The 17052-nt window shown below is 42.0% G+C and overlaps 1 protein-coding gene across 7 annotated transcripts in view; it reads right to left on the minus strand.

The window, feature by feature from the left end:
- PRKCB (protein kinase C beta) overlaps nucleotides 1-17052 on the minus strand; it is a 388768-nt gene that overhangs the window by 213428 nt on the left and 158288 nt on the right. The window contains exon 1 of one of the 7 annotated variants that reach the window (XM_077141521.1): nucleotides 12359-16318. The exons of the other annotated variants lie outside the window; for them this stretch is intronic. Within the exon in view, the coding sequence (XP_076997636.1) occupies nucleotides 12359-12646 (288 nt within the window). The 5' untranslated portion in view covers nucleotides 12647-16318. Of the gene's footprint in view, nucleotides 1-12358; nucleotides 16319-17052 lie in introns of those variants that run through there. 7 annotated transcript variants of the gene reach the window in all.

Consider the following 17052-nt stretch of genomic DNA (forward strand, 5'->3'; position numbering starts at 1 on the left):
GAGCTCTTGATGTTATTATTCCAAGGAGACAATCATGGCAACACTTTTCAAACTTCAGAACACAAACCTTCATAAGTCTTGCCATGTCTACATACTGCCTATTCTATTATTCACTTGCCACTTTGCTTTAACTCAGCCTGCCATTTTTTACTTAAATAAACCTCTTTTAAACTGAAACCCTGCAAGAGCTGTGACTCGTGGGATCAATGTGCAAATTATGTTTTTTTCCATACAACTTAGAATGAAATAGATAATACCTAAAATGAAATTTAAAGTGTTCCTCCTGACAATCTGTTGAGAGGCTGTGGAGAAACAGACACATATATTTCCAGTGGGTAGACCAATTGGTAACTACAAATGCTTTTATCTTTTGTCCCAGTCGTCCCACTTCTGGGAATTTGTCCCAGGAATTTGAAATGATATATGTACACGGTTATTTATTGCAGCACTGTTTATAACAGCAAAGGACTTTAAACGGCCCATGTGGCATTGATAAGGGAACTGCTTAAATAAATTATAGTGCAGCCACACAATGGAATTTTACCAGGTATTAAAAAAAGAATGAGAGCGTTCTGGGCATTAACATGAAAAGATTTCAAGGATATATTTTTAAGCGAAACAAAGCAACAACAAAAAGTAAAGACGCAGAAGGGTGTTTGAAGCAAGCTACCTTTTGTATGAGAAAGTGAGGTAGGATAAGAAAGTATATTCTTAATTGCTTGTACCCTGATAAAGAAACACTGGAAGGACACACACAAAAGAACTAATAAACATGGTTATCTCTGGAGGAAGGAGGCAACAAAGTGGACAGGGAGAAAGACTCTCCACACATACCTTTTCATATTTTTGATACAGAGTAAAATACTGCAGTGCTTATCTGAGTTCCGCAGAAACCACCTCCCAGCTCGTACCCCCAAGCTGGAGAATGCAACAGTACTGCAATGCCCAGAACTGCAAACAAAAGGCCAAAAAAATACCCAAGAGACAAAGAAGCAGGGAAACCTTAATAGAGACTGTGTGGATCGAGATTTTGTGAACATGAAATGTGGTAATGGTAGAAGTTGTAATTACACACGCGCGCCGCAGTTGAAAGGGAGACACTGTAATTTGGTGCAGATCTGTCATTTTGTTCCTGGGTAAGAGAGTGAATAGAACTGATAATGCTGTGTAAATGTTCAGGCGCCTGGTGATGGTTTGTTTAAGCGGGCTTGGTACTCCAAGCCTTCTCCTGAACACACCCATTTGGCAAATAAGTAATTGTTCAATTTAGAGGACACGCTACTATTGTGTAAACTTTGGTAGAATTTTAAATATGATTTCCTGGGTTAAGATGTACTGGAGTCAACGTTAGCATTGGGGGTTAATTAGTAGCCATGTTCAAACATAACACCTGTCTCTGATGTTAGATTTTGACTCTTGGGCTAGTTGTACAATGTTTTCAAGTTTTAGTTTCCCCAGTCTGAAAATTAAATAATAATACCTATTTCTTAGGTTTATGAGAGAGTTAAATTAGGAACTATCTAACAGCACCTGGTCCATGACAAACATTTCATAAATATTCATTGTTATTGTTAATTATCTGTCCATGTCCTTTGCTTATTTTAAAAGTCAAACTCATTTCTTTCTAATTGACTTGTAACAACTTTTTTTTAATGTAACAACTTTTTAATATATTAAAGATAGTAATTCTTCAATCTGGTAACATCTAAAAACATCTGGTAAATGTTTTTCCTGGTTTTTCTTTCATCTTTTAATTTTTTCAATGCTCTGTTTTCAACATATCACTCAAGTGTGTGTGTGTGTGTTTAAATTAAGATCAAGTTTCCCTCCTTCCTTTATAGTCTCTGCCTTTGTCATATTTATGAAGCCCCTTCCAATATTTTCTTCTAGTACGTTTAGGGTTTCCCTTTTTCCACTGAAACTTACTTTAGAGTGAGCTTTATTTTTTTCCTAATGTTTAGCCAGTTGAAACAACAACTGCATGGAATGCATCTTTTCTCTGCTGGTTTGAAATGCCTTTTTTTTTTATCATACACTAATTTTTTATATATTCCTAGTTCATTTTCAGATTTTTTCTTGTGCTGCAATGATCTATCTATTCCCGCCTCAATACCATATTACTTTAATTATCACAGGTTTATAATATATTGTATTTAGAAACAAGCATATTCTACCTACCACACCCCTCCCCCTTGAGTTACTGCCGTCTTTTAAATTGTTCTTCCAGATTGTATTGGAAATGCCAGTCTTTGCCTGCCGTATTTATTGCTCCTTCGAGAAAAAATTCCTACCTACATCACTAGCTTGGTGGCAGTAGACCATCGAACTGCATGCCTCTTGCCAGTACTGAATAGATGAAGAGAATACCAATCAGTGGCCTGACCAGAAACCTATGATTTATGGCCCATCTCAAAAGGAAGAACTGAGTGGATTAGAATTTAGAATAAGGAAGTGGAGGAAGTGTTTTAAAAACTCTTCTTCGTTGATGCTTACTATTTATTCCTAGTTATTCTGCTCTCTTTATTGCTAATTTAAATGGAAAACTTCCATTTAATTTTTAACTGGTCATTACTAAAATATATATTCTGATTGGTATATTTACTTTGCAACCAGGCATTAGTTAAAATAGTTGGGAATGGATGTTCAATTATCTTCTTGGGTTTTCTCAATAAACAACCTATGCCTTTGGCCATGCATGTAAACTAGCCTTTCCCTTTCCAGGATCTACATCTCTCCTTTCAATGAGTAATCTAAATACACTGGCTTTACCAGCAGTTGTCAATCTGGATATGTCATCCTTCCTGGCCTGCATAAAAATCTCTTCCAGAAATGTATTCCCAACCCCACCACCAACCAGGCCTTTCCGATGGAATCACCTCAGTGGCGAGCCACAATTGTGATGGGAGCACAGAATTCCTCAGATTTACGGGGCACACTGGTGAAGGGCTTGGAGCAACCAGCCATACTGAGCCAGCCCTCCTGGGTGGCAGCTGTTGGCTGGGGCTGGGCCATGGCCAGGCCCTGTGGGTGGGGCAGAGGCTCTTCACCTCACTGCACTCCCTACCCAGCCCACTGCTGCTGCCTGGCCCCACAGGCCCTGGAGTTTGTAAAGGCCGCCCCACAGCAACTCATCTAGCGCAGCCGCGAGTACTGGAAGAAACAGCAGCTGCATCCAGTCTTTCAGTGAGCCTCAGAGAGAAGCACAGCCACCCTAGATTTATGTGGGGGTCCGCTTCCATTCATTCAGTGAGCCTCAAAGAGAAGCACAGCCACCCTAGGTCTCTGTGGGGGTCCTCATTCTCCACAGTGTACAGCAGTTGTCTTCCTTTTTCTGGGAAGGTGGTGGACATACATGCAACCTTAAGGAAAGCATCAAGCATTTGACCTGCAGATTCAGCTCCAATTTGGTGCCTGAGCCAAGGTATGAGAAGCCACACCCATTCCAGCAGGTGGGACCTAGAACTAGTCAGGTGACCCTCAATCTGGTAGAATTCAGTTCACCACGACGAAGTAGTTTAGTGGGTTATTTAAAAAGTGAGGTTTTCTCTACATGGGACATGACTCCCAGGGGTGTGGCCCTTCCTGGCAACATGGGAGAGAAATCCTAGAATGAGCTGGAACTCAGCATCAAGGGATTAAGAAAACCTACTTGACCAAAAGGGGGAGGAGAGAAATGAGACAAAATAAAGTGTCAGAGGCTGAGAGATTCCAAACAGTCAAGAGGTTATCCTGGAGGTTATTCTTATGCATTAAATAGGTATCACCTGTTTAGTTAAGGTGTCATGGGGAGGCTGGAGGGAACTAACTGAAATGTAGAAAATGTAGAGCTGTGATCCAGTAGCCATGTTTCTTGAAGATGATTGTATAATGATGCAGCTTTTGCAATGTGACTGTGTGATTGTGAAAACCTTGTGTCTGGTGCTCCTTTTATCTACCTTATCAACAGATGAGTAAAACATATGGAATAAAAATAAATAATAGGGGGAATGTTTAAAAAAAAGTGAGGTCCTCTCTTTTGTTGCTCAGATGTGCACTCTCTCTCTCTCTCTCTAAGTCTAACTCTGCAAGTAAAATCATCACCCTCCCTGCTACAGGGGGCATGATTTCCAGGGATGGGAGTCTCCCTGGCAATGTAGGGCATGACTCGTGGGAATGAGCCTGGCCCTGGCTCCATGGCCACCGAGCAAAAGGGGGAAAAGAAATATAACAAAATAAGGTATCAGTGGCTCAGTGTTCACATGGAGTCGAGAGGCTATTCTAGAGGTTACTCTTATACACGTTTCCGCTAGATATTGCTATGTTCACATGGAGTCGAGAGGCTATTCTAGAGGTTACTCTTATACACGTTTCCGCTAGATATTGCTAATTGCCATTGTATGCCAAGCCCCAACCAACAATATTCCTGAAAACCCTAAAGAATACCTAGGGCTCTATAAAAGTTTCACTCACTAAATTTATTCTTCAGAAACCTAAAACCTCCAGAGAGTTCCTAGGCCAGATAAGCCCAAAAATCCAGAGTTACCAGTCTCTCCAAGAGCATCAACCAGTTCCATCCCCCTACCCCATAATGTCCACACCCCTTTTCAACACGAAGAAGTTAAAATGGCTATTGCCCAAATACTCCTAAAGACTGGGAAAAGGATAAAAGGAGAAGGAGGACAAGATAGGATTTAAGAGATGAGTATGACTACTGAATCATATATTGATATTTCTTTTTCGTCTCCAGTGTCTTAGAGCAGCTAGAAGGAAATACCCGAAACTGCAGAACGATAACCCACACCACATTTTGAAATTTGTTCTATAACTACTTGTTACAATATACTTTGAAATTTATTGCTTTTTTGTATATATATTTCACAATAAAAAATGTTTAAAAACACTTTTTTTAAAAAGCGAGGTTCTAGATCTCATTGCCTGGATTCAAAAGGCAGCTCCACCACTCATTACCTTGGGCATGTTGCTTCGCCTCTTTGTATTTCCATTTCCTCATCTATGGAGAACAGTAATATTTATTTTGCAGGATTGTTATAGGGAGTGAATTAGTTAAAAAATTTTATGTGGTTGCCTGGCACAGCTCAGGCACTCAATAAATACTAGCAATTATCACTGGCTATTATTTATCGCTGCCCAGGGCATTCCCTGTGTCTACCGAGTTATAACTTGTCCCAGGAAACTCCATAAATATTCCTACTTCTTGGATCCAGTCTTTATTTGCTGTGCCAACTCCTTCCACTAAAGCTATAGCCATCCATTTATTCATCCATTTAAGTTCACCAAATATTTTTTGAGCACTTTGCATGTGTCAAACACTGGATGAGCAAAAGCAGACACAGGGTCTACGCACACGTACCCTAGAATCTACCCTACACCCCCCCAGTCTAGAGGGGCAGACAGAAGAAACACACAAATAAACATACACTTCCAGCTGCAGTGAAGAAGTCTGCAGTGCGAGGGAGTTTATAATAAAGGATTAGAGCTGCTCCAAGAAGTCAAGGAGAGCTTCCCTGAGGAAGGGATGCGTGAGCTGAGACCTGAAGGATGAGTGGGCATGGCAACACCTACCTTGGGGAAAGGGACAATATTTATTCAGCTGCAGGGGGTCCTGCTTCAACTCAGGCAGACCTAGTAGACACCGCCCCCCTTACTGCTGCCTGCCTGGCTGCAAGGGCCTCAGCCCCCATGTTCTGTCCCCAGCTTAGACCCCTAGTGGGCCACAAGTCCCAGCCCCTACAAGAGGGGGTTTAGAAGGGAGAGCATGAATCCAACCCTACAGACAGGCTGATTCATTCTCTGCTCTGTTATCCCCAGTTGTGTACCTTCAATAACATGTGAGCCTCGATTTTTTCACCCACATAAAGGAGTTAATAAAGGTTATATGGGAGACAGTATAACAAACCCTGCAAGGTCAGACCACCTGGGTTTGAATTCCAACTCAATGCCTTCCTAGCTGTGTGATTTTGGACAGGTTACCTACCCTCTCTGTGTTTCAGTTTCCTCATCTTCAAAATGGAAAGAATAGCAAAAGCATGAAATTCTCATAGGATCATAAGGATTTAATGAGCTAATACTTGTAGTGGCCTCAGTACAGTGCCTGACACATGGTACGTACTCCACAGGCATTTGTTGAGTAAATTGGAGAAATAAAAGTACCTGCTTTCTACATGTGTGATTAATGGCAATGTATTTATAATGGGCTTAACACAGTGACTGGCATGTAATTTGTACTTGATAAATGTTTGCTTAAAATAAGAACAACCCCTGAGACCTTGGGCAAGTCACTTCCACGCTCTAGTCTCAGTTCCCCCTTCAGAAAACAAAGGGGTTAGGCCACGTATTCCCCACGGGCCTCCAAGCTCTGACAACCTAGGGGCCATACAGGTCCACAGAGTCTGCCCAGCCCCTTCCTGTGAAGGCTGCATGACTGGATTCATTGCTCAGAACATGCAGCAGTTGTTTCAAGGAACAGTCACACTGACAACAAATCACACCCTCGTGTTATAAATAAATCCTCTGTCACCCACAAAGCACACACACCCATCCTCTCCCCTCCCCACCCTCCTCTCCCAACATCACCATGAGCCAATAGGAGAGGTATGGTCTAAGCATGTCCGAGTAGGGAACACCCAAACACAGAACCATGACACAAGGTTACACAACTTGCGAGGATGGCGTCAGCTTGGTTTCTGGGTGCACTGCGTGGTTCTGGCTTCCTAACAGCTCCCTCTGCCACAGAAGCACTGAGCACACCAACGTCTGCACTTCAGAGAAGGAGAAAATCTTTATGTAGACAGACATACCTCGTTAGTGAATCAGAGAGGAGCCCCTTGTTCCTGCAGTGGAGCTGCAAAGCAAATGTCTCCAAACCAACCATCAGCTCCTGGGACCCCAGACCCAGCAAACCCACATGGTTCTAACCACACCCCAACAACAACAATCCTATAAACCATTACGTCCACACAGACAAGAGCCTAACTGAGGAAGATGAGTTCTATGCAAGCTGACTTGGGTACTGTGCTGTTATGTACCCCAGAAAAGGCCATTGGCTGGATTATTTTAATCCAGTCCTGGATTATATTAATGGATTATTTAATGAATTATTTTAATCCATTCCTGTGGGTGCAGACCTATTGTGGGGGAGACCTTTTGATTAGGTTGTTTCAACTAAGATGTGACTCACCCAATCCAAGGTGGGTCTCAATCTTTTACTAGAGTCCTTTATAAGGACAAAAGACAGAAAAGGCCCAGAGAGCTCAGAAACACCCAGAGAAGGCTTAGAGAGAAAACCCCCGCGATGCTAAGAGAGGACTTGCAGGAGCTCGGAGAGGAGGCCACTGGAACCAGGAGCTGAAGGCAACAAAATCCAGAGCAAAGGACGAGCAGACGCCGACTATACGCCTTGCTATCTGACAGAGGAATTCCAAATGCCAGCAGCCTCTCTTCAGAGAAGGTATCTTCCTCTTGATGTCTTGGACATTTTCACAGCCTTAGAACTATAAATTAGTAAGCTAATAAATCCCTACCATCAAAAGCCAGTCCATTTCTGGTATAGTGAAGATTTAGGAAACCAAAACAGATACCTACACTGTTTTTAAAAGGCCTGGACCCATCCTTCACCTTTGAACAGGAACATCATTGAGATGTTACTCTGTTCAACAGATAATCATTGAAGAACCCATGTACAGACACATACAGGTGTGGGGTGCACACACACGGGCAAATACTGACCCTCACCTCCTTTGGGGCCTTACAAATTCCAATGGGGAGGGCGGGCCGCGGTGGCTCAGCGGGCAAAGTGCTTGCCTGCTATGCCGGAGGACCTCGGTTCGATTCCCGGCCCCAGCCCATGTAACAAAAAACGGAAAAACAAAATACAATAAAAACAAGAAAATGTTTAAAAGATGTTTCCCTTTCTTCCTTCCTTCCTTCCTTCTATCTTTCCTTCCTTCTCTCTGTCTTTCCTTTAAAAAAAAAAAAAAAAAAAAAAAAAAAAAAAAAAAATTCCAATGGGGAGTAATTCTTATTATAGTCACATATAACTCACCGCACATGCCAGGCACTATTTTAAATGCTCTACATTTTATGAGTGCATTTGATCCTAACAGCAACCATGTACAATGGGTTTATTATCCTAACTTAATGGAGGAAGGAATGGGCACACAGATAAGTAATGTAACCAAAGTCACAGCTAGTGATTCAGACACAAAATCTGAGGTCTTGCCACCCTATAAATAAATGTAAAGTCACCACAGCGGAAAGGTATGTGGTGCTATGATAATGCAAATGAAGGGGATGTGACCTTGTTAGGAACAGCAGGAAGGGTTTCCCTGAGGAGATGACACTTCAGCTGTGACCCAAAGGATGAGGAGGGGTCAAACAAGGCTAGTAACCATGAATGCATATTAAAATCAACTAGGGGGCTTTTAACTGATCAGAGTCTGAATAAATTGGCGTGGGATGAGCCCAGGCATCTGTAGATTATAAAGCTCTCCAGGTGATTGTAATATGCAGCCAGGAAGGAGACTCACTAAACTCAATGGGAAGAATGGAGAGAGGAGTATTCCAGGCAGAGGGAACAGCATGTGCAAATGCATAAGAGTGGAAGGACAAGATTTTGGAAGGAGCTCAGAGGATGAGGAAGGGTGTGGTGAAGAAGAGGCTGGAGAGCCTGGTGGGGCCAGAGCACTCAAAATCTTCTGAATAGAAGATCATATAATGTATCTTCCAAAGTGGGACTCTTATGAGAATGATACAGGGCACAAACTATTTGGAAACAAATGCAACAGAATAAACCATGACTGTCCCAAGCAGTTGGGGATGTATGACCGTCCTGCTTGTAAGCCACAGCAAAGATTAGTGGCTGTGTCCCAAGAACACTGGAAGCCAGTATTTTCAGCAAAGAAGATAGTTTTTAGCAAGATGAATTCACAGCAATGAGAAGATGAGATAGGCCAGGGGGGCAGGGAGGAAACAAGGGGACAGGACAGGAGGAGGGGTTGCAGAGCTCTGGTGAGGGTCTTCCCAGTCGGAATGGGAGAGGGCAGCAGCGTTATCACATGGTTAAGAACAAACTTGAGAGCCAAGTTCAAATCCAGATTCTGCTTCTTAGCCATCTGGCCTGGGAAGTCAGGTAACTTCTCTGGCCCCAGTTCTTCCTCTATAAAAAGGGCTTACAAAGACTATTTCCTCACTGGGTGAGGGTTAAATGAGTTAATATATATAAATCACTTAGAACAGTACCTGGCATATGATAGATCCTATACAAATGTTAGCTGTAATTATTATTTAGGAAGACAACAATAGGATTTGGCAGTGGAGATTATGGGGGTGAAGGGAAGTCTGGGAAAGACAGAGGACGAGGCCCCAAGAACTGATCACTGCTCAATGAGATTTGGGAGATTCACAGTGAAGGGGGAAAAAGCATCAAAGTAAAAAAGTTGCATGAGGAAGAGCCAGGATACAGAATTAAAGAATTAAGCCAAGACCTAAAAGTCAGATGATTGAAGGTAAAAGCAGGAGCAAGCTTCTGGTCTTTTATAATATCTTGGGCACTGTTTTAAGCCCTTTATATACATTAACTTATTTAATACTCACATTATCCTATGAGATAGGTTTGTCATCACACCCTCTTGAAAATGAAGAAACAGGGCACAGAAAGGTTAGGTAATTTACCCAGTGTCACACAGCTGGTAGGTTACAGAGCCAAGATTTGAACCCAGGCAGGCTGGCTCCAGAGATCATGCTCTTAACCACCACACAAGACCACAAACCTGAGTCTTTATTCCCGCCCTTACCCCCAAACTACCTGAGAAGCTATGAGAAGGGATTTTTTAAAAATAGGAGAAAATCTATTTCAGCATTAGAAATCAGGGAAAGGTGCCAAGTACATGCCAGAAACTCTTCCATCTTTTTGCAATATATGGAAAGGGTGAGTTCTGGATGGAGGGAAGGGCAGCCTGGCCTGGTTCTCTTCATGCCATTCCCAATTCTAACAGGAGGGAGGGGAGAGGGACAGAGAGTGACAAGGTCTGAGGGGGATGGAGGGCGGGGAATAACTGAATAAACACAGGAAGCAAAGGTGAGTCCTAGCAGGTATGTGCACCATCCCTGGCACTTGATAAATATGCAGTTGGTGTGTGACCCTTCCTAAAGTCTTCACGGGAAGCAAGCCCCCTTGCAGGTCCCACTGGATACGAAGAGACCGCTAGATACAGCAGGGGGCGCTGTGGCAACTGGTTCTAACCAGGCATGTGTGCCAGGTTTAGAGAAAAGGATGTAACCACTAACTTGGTTTTCAACACCCTCACAGGGAGGCAACACTTCTGCTTACTCTTGAAGCTCCCTGCCTTGGACTGTTGCTCCCTCCCTACTCCCCCAAGGCACATTTGACTAAATCTGCATTTTCAGTTTTCACCTTGTCTTGGTATCCCATGGCTGCTATAGCAAAGAAGTACAAAGTGAGTGGCTTATAGCAACACCAATGTATTGTCTCACAGTTCTGGAGGGTAGAAGTCTGAAATCACGGTGTCAGCAGGGCCATGCTCTCTCTGAAGTCTGTAAGGTTCTGGCAGTGGTTTGCAGCAATCTGTGGCATTCTTTGGCTTGTGACATAAGCTAATCTCTGTCTCCACCACCCGGCTGTCGTCTCTCTCTGTCTGTGTCTCGATTTCCTTTTTATAAAGAAGCCAAGTCATTAGGGCTCACCCTAATCCAGTTTGGCCTCATCTTAACTAACAGAATCTTCAAAAATCCTATTTCCAAAATGGGTAACAGTCACAGACTGGGAGTTAGGATTTCAACATATCTTTTCAAGGGATACAATTCTATCCATAACACTTCTCATAAGGGGACGCTCTCCCACTGATAGACCCCACCTACCAAATGCTACAGGTTATAAACTGGTACCCAGACAACGAATCCACTCCAAACATGAATTTAAATTACCCACAGTTGTAATGCTTGAATGATTTGCCAACATCTAAGTTTAGAAGATTTCAGAATTCTCTTGAAAACAATGGAAAATTTGGAACCTGGTCTTTGACAAGCAGTAATACAAAAGTGGGGCCAAGGGCAGGCCACGGTGGCTCAGCAGGCAAGAACACTTGCCTGCCATGCCAGAGGACCCGGGTTTGATTCCTGGTGCCTGCTCATGTATAAAAAAAAAAAAAAAAGTGGGGCCAAGTAGTGGCCGCCCCTTTTAGAATCAAGCACGCTCCAGGGGACAGACACGACTCATTTACATCACCTGCCTGGCCTCTGCTGGCTTTGAAACTGGTCATCACGATTAATGGAAGGCTGCACACCTTTAAATGCCACATAGCCGCAACACGACATTGAGACTAGAAGGCGGACCGGAGAGAGGACCTACCATATGATTACATTTGTTCTGGGTTCAAAGCAGGCAAAGTTCAAAGCTGGCCTGGGGAGTGATTATCTTGGTAGAGAGGGCGGGAAGTGTAGGAATTAAAAGAAGGCACAAAAAGGACTCTGGGTTCTGGTTACACAGGGGTCCTTATGGTGTGAGAATTCATCAGGCTGGACACTTGATGTAGAACAGACAGTTTTCAAAAAACACGAGACCAGCTCAGAATAAAACCAACATGCAAATTCTTTACATGCAAATTCTAAATTCCTCGAAGAGAAAAACTGATCGGTCCAGCTTAGGGCAGACGTCCACATTCATCCTGAACAAACAGGGCTGAGCCATGGGGTCAGATTCTGAAGGTGTAATCTGAGAAAAGGGGTGCCAATTTCAGTTATGCTTGTCTAACTGAATGGGGCTGAGGTTATCGGTTGGGTGTACAACATAAGAACATGGGCCTGGGACCAGACTGCCTAGATGTGAATCCTCACCCTGCCACGTGTAAAACACTGTACAAGTTTCACGTGACCCTGGTGTGCAGGTGTCATGTGACCTTGAGCAAATTTCTACAACTGTAAAATGGGGATGATATAATAGTGGTACCTCCTTCATAGAGTATAACAAAGAGTAAAGCGTTATTATAGGTGACATGCTTAGAACAGAATATTAATAAATACTAACTCATAGATGTTATTATTTAAAAGAAAAAAGAAGATTTGGAAATTCTAGAATCCCAGGCCACTGGAAGTTTGGGGAGCCCTCAGGAAATACAGAAAGTCAGGGACAGAAAGAAAGCTAGAAAAGGAGTCTTGTCTCCATGACCAGCACCTTTCACATATCCAGGTTGCCTCCTTCCAGGGTCATCTACCTTTGATTTCTACTTTTCCCCCAAGTCTGCAGGTTCTGAGGTTAGGGACTTCTGGGAAACTGCCTTTATTTATATTGGCTCTGAGACTTGAATCCCCTAAACCAGAAGAAGCCAAAATAATTCATCTCAACCTCACTCAAGTCCCAGCAGCTCTCCTCTGTGCAGAGGAGAAACAGTTGGTTTCCGCTCTCCACATGCTGCACATCATGGATTTGCTTCTTCCTCCACGGCATGACGCCCCACGTCGCTGTAACAGTGAGGGACAAAGGGCTGCTCAGAAGCAATTCGTTTCTGACCTTTACCTGCTGGCTCTGCATTGCAGAAGCTGTCATTAGCACATGGCAGATGAGAGCAGAGAACTGTGCGGAATTTACTTTACAGTCCAAGAAACGCATTTTATTGTATTGTACTACCATCATTGTAGCAGCCCCTTTCCCAAAACAGCCCACGGTGTGGGGCGTGAGGGGTGCCTTCGCATTTCCATTTTATGGAACGCAGGATGGATTCGGGCAATGCCAAAAATAAGGCTGGAATTTTGAAATTCACAAGTAAGACTTGAAAGGACTACTGGTGATAGTACTAATAGTTAGTATTTACTATGCACTAATATCTTTACTAGTCATCAGTATTTGCTAAACCCTTAACATGGATTAACTCATTTAATCATCACCTGAACCCTATGAGGTAGGTGCTATTTTGTGCTATTTTATCATCTTTTCACAGATAGGGAAACTGAGACAAAGAAGTTGGGTAACTAGCCCAAGTTTGCTCAGCTAGTAAAGGGCAAAGCTAGAATCCAAACCTAGCCTATCTCCAGGACCATTATACAATATTGCCTTATATTCATCTCCAAACCCATTACCCAAAGTCCTGAGGACTTTTTTTAAATACAGATCCCCAGACCCTTATCCATATATCTTCAGGTGAGGTCTGTTTTTAGCAGCATTATTTATGCCTAAATAATCCTTAGGCATCCAACCCAACCTGTCTATAGACTGCAAACCAGCATTCAGAAATTGTAGTAGACATGTGTTGTTTTGATCTGCCCAATATCCACACTCCTTTTTTTCATTAACATGTCTTAGCTCTCCTTTGAAAAGCCATTCTACCCCCACTATCTTGGAGGGAACACCTTAAGACCTACCAAGAGTTAGTTAGTTAACTGGAGCTCAGCAAAATCTCTCTCCTTCTGGAATTTGAATTTAGGGTCTGTGCTGGTTTGAAAGGATTTATGTACCCTAGAAACCCCATGTTTTTAATCTTCATCTTGTGGGAGCAACGGTTTCTTCTAATTCCTATTCAGTACTATAGGTTGGAAACTTGATTAGGTTATCTCCACAGAGACGTGACTCAATCGATTGTGGGTATTAAACTTGATTAGATGGAGACATGTCTCCACCCATTCTATGTGGGGCTTGATTAGTTTACTGGAGTCCTATAAAAGAAGAGACATTTCGGAGAGAGTTCCTTTTAAGAACAAGGACAGAATCGTTGAACCACAACAGAAGGACATGAGAATCATAGAGTCCACCAGCCGGTGACCTTTGGGGATGAAGAAGGAAAACACCTCCAGGGGAGCTGCATGAAGCAAGAGGCCTGGAGAGAAAGCTAGAAGATGCAGTCACGTTCATTATGTGCCCTTCCAGCTGAGAGAGAAATGCTGAACGTCATCAGCCTTCTTGAACCAAGATATCTTTCCCTGAATGCCTTAGATTTCTATAGACTTGTTTTAATTTGGACAATTTCACAGCCTTAGAATTGTAAACTAGGAACTTATTAAATTGCCCTTTTTAAAAGCTGTTCTGTTTCTGGTATATTGCATTCCAGCAGCTAACAAACTAGAACAGGGTCAAAGTGACACAAGAACCAAAATCAGATGGAGCTGGGCTGGCTGTTCGAGGTTTCTTTCAGTTCCCTGAAGAATATCATACCCTTTTCAATAAATTCCTTTCCAACTTAAGTTAACCAAAAATAGTTTCCATTGCATGCCTCCAAACATTAACTAGTAGAGGAACCACCAGCCTGGTAGAAGATCACATTTGCTGCAAATATTCCCTCTATAGCATTGATGCATTTGGATTTTGCTCTTTTTTGAATGGGGAGTTAAAATCTTTATAGAGCAATGAGTTGGTCAATTTGGGTTATTCATCCAAGACTGCATAGATTGTCCTGAGTTCTAATTCTGTTCTTTGGAGCGAAACAAAAACATCCATACAACAGCACTTCAGATATCTGATGACAGCATAGCCTCTGATCTGGTACCTTCACAGTGTCTCAGCCCCCTTCTAGGACTTCTTTTTGGCATTTGTAACATACCACCCCTGGTTACTGGGCACTTTTATTGTGAATAAGAAGTTACAGATTTCAGAGTTAAGTAATGTAAACAGGATGTATCTTCAGCAAGATGGTGTACTTCAGATTTAGGTAGGTGAGTGAGAAAGACTGAACTATTCAGACTGAACTGCCCCATTATTTATTCTTGAGAAAAGGAAATAGGTCTTTTGGTCCAGGTGATGGTGGGATCTCACTAGGATGCCAAGAAGAATGTTCATTCCTGATTGGTACTTTGTTTCCTGAAAGGAATTAGGCTTGGAGCATCATTAGCAGAACTGAACTGTGGGGTGTTCCTTCTTGGACCTATGTAAGACTGAACATCCAATCTAGTCTTTGATAAAAGTGCAGATGACAGCTATGTTGCTTTATCTGAGCAAAGGAGGCCAGAAATACCATGTAGGAGGGGGTGCGCCTTTTCCCTAAGATAGCTACGGTTTTACAGTCACTTATGCTAAAGCAGGAAATGAGTGGAGCCTTGAGCAGGCAGAATTTAAGACTTTCTCTCTGTTTCAATTTGCCAACGCTGCTGGAATGCAATCTACCAGAAATGGATTGGCTTTTACAAAGGGAATTAAGTTACAAGTTACAACTCTAAGGCTATGGAAATGGCATCAACAACAGGATGTCTTTACTGAAGAAAGGCTGATTACATCCAGGATCCTCTGCCACGTAGGAAGGCACATGGCAATGTCTACTGCCCCTTCTCTCCTGGATTGGTTTCAAAATGGCTCTCTCAGCTCTTGTGGGTCCTTCTGGCTTCTGCTGGGGCCTTTTCTTTCTTAGCTTCTCTAACTCTCTGGCTCTCTTAAAGGACTCCACCAAGTGGATCAAGACCCAGTTTGAATGGGCAAGGTCACATCTACATAGAAACAACTGAATCAAACGTCCCACCCACAGCAGGTCTGCCCCCAAAGATGGGATTAAAAGAACACAGGCTTTTCTGTTCTTTTAATCCCTAACAATTTCAAACAGCACACCCTCCCTCACTAGGGCCAATGGTAAATTGGGGACAAGATTTATCAGGGTGGAGGCACCTGAAGATTCTCATTGGGGGTAGAAGATTACTCTGGAGGTAAACATATCTGCAAACAACTGCAAGCTACTCTCTTTGTGGGCTTTCTGGTATACCCAAATTTTCAATCAGGTTTGGTCTTAACAGGGCTTTGAGAAATTAAACAAGAAATGTGTGTCCATGCTGGAAGAGAAACGGCACCAAAAATAAGCAGAACTGGAGAAAACAGTTACAGAACATCCCAAAGTGAATTTCAGAGTTCTGCAGGCAACCGTTTGAAGCCAGACAGAGAGCAGAATTTGCATGCATCCACCAACATGTGTTTAGAAATTGCGGTATTTGTTTTTTAGGTGTGTGTATATTTTTATATTTTCGATATATCATGCATATATCTCATTGCCTGCCTTTTTCATTTAGCAATATATTATGATTACATTCCCATGCCAATAACATTTCAATTGCTGTGGCTTTTACTGAAGTATAATTTACATACAATAATGTACAGATTTTAAGCATATACTTCAATGAGTTTTGGAAAATGTGTACACCTGTGCAGGTCCCATCCCAATAGAGATATAGAACATTTCCATCACCCCAAATATTCTGACATTTTAATCATGGCACATCATTCCATGATGTGACTATATTTCACTTATATAAACCCTTATGGTCAGCCACTTAGATTGTTTCCAAATTTTTGTTATTATAAAATATGATGTAATGAATATCACCTTACTTAAATTTATGTACATATCCTTAAATAATTCCATACAAAACTTCCTAGAATTTTTAATTCTTAGGTACAATGATAGAGACATATGAAGTGTTTTTGTTTTGTTTTGTTTTGTTTTTTATATGCTGTATAGCAGGGTCACATTTCATTACAATACACAGTGTGTATTCTGTGATTCCAACACCATTTGTTGAATTTTTGTTTATCTTTTGTTTGTCTACTTGTTTGTTTGTTTTGGGGGAAGTGCATGGACCAGGACTCAAACCCAGGTCTCCTGCATTCAGGCGAGAATTCTACCACTGAATTACCCTCGCACCCCGTACATACTAAGTCTTTCGATACATGATGGCAAATTGCTCTTCAGAGATAAGTATGCTAATTTACACACTCACTGGTAATAGAGTGTGTTTTTCCTTCTGTTCCTCCTGTTTATGCTTTATTCCCTGAGTTCTGTTTGACTTTATTACTAACACGTTTTATTTTTATTTGTGATTTTTTGGCATGCTTTTCTTCCTTTTATATTTATCTATATTGTGTCTCCTACTGTCTAGAGTTGTACATTGTTTATCCAACCTGATATTCTTTGCCTTTTAGTAGATAATTTCAATCATTTACATTTTTGGGTAACTGATACTCTGCTTCCATCTTAATTTAAGTTTTCCAGATTTTATGGTTTCCTGTTAGTTAATTATTATCTTGGGTCCTATATTTTGTTATATTGATCAAAATTTTCTTTGTTATTTTTA

Source organism: Tamandua tetradactyla, chromosome 23, assembly GCF_023851605.1.
Source record: "Tamandua tetradactyla isolate mTamTet1 chromosome 23, mTamTet1.pri, whole genome shotgun sequence".
NCBI classification, from domain to species: domain Eukaryota; kingdom Metazoa; phylum Chordata; class Mammalia; order Pilosa; family Myrmecophagidae; genus Tamandua; species Tamandua tetradactyla.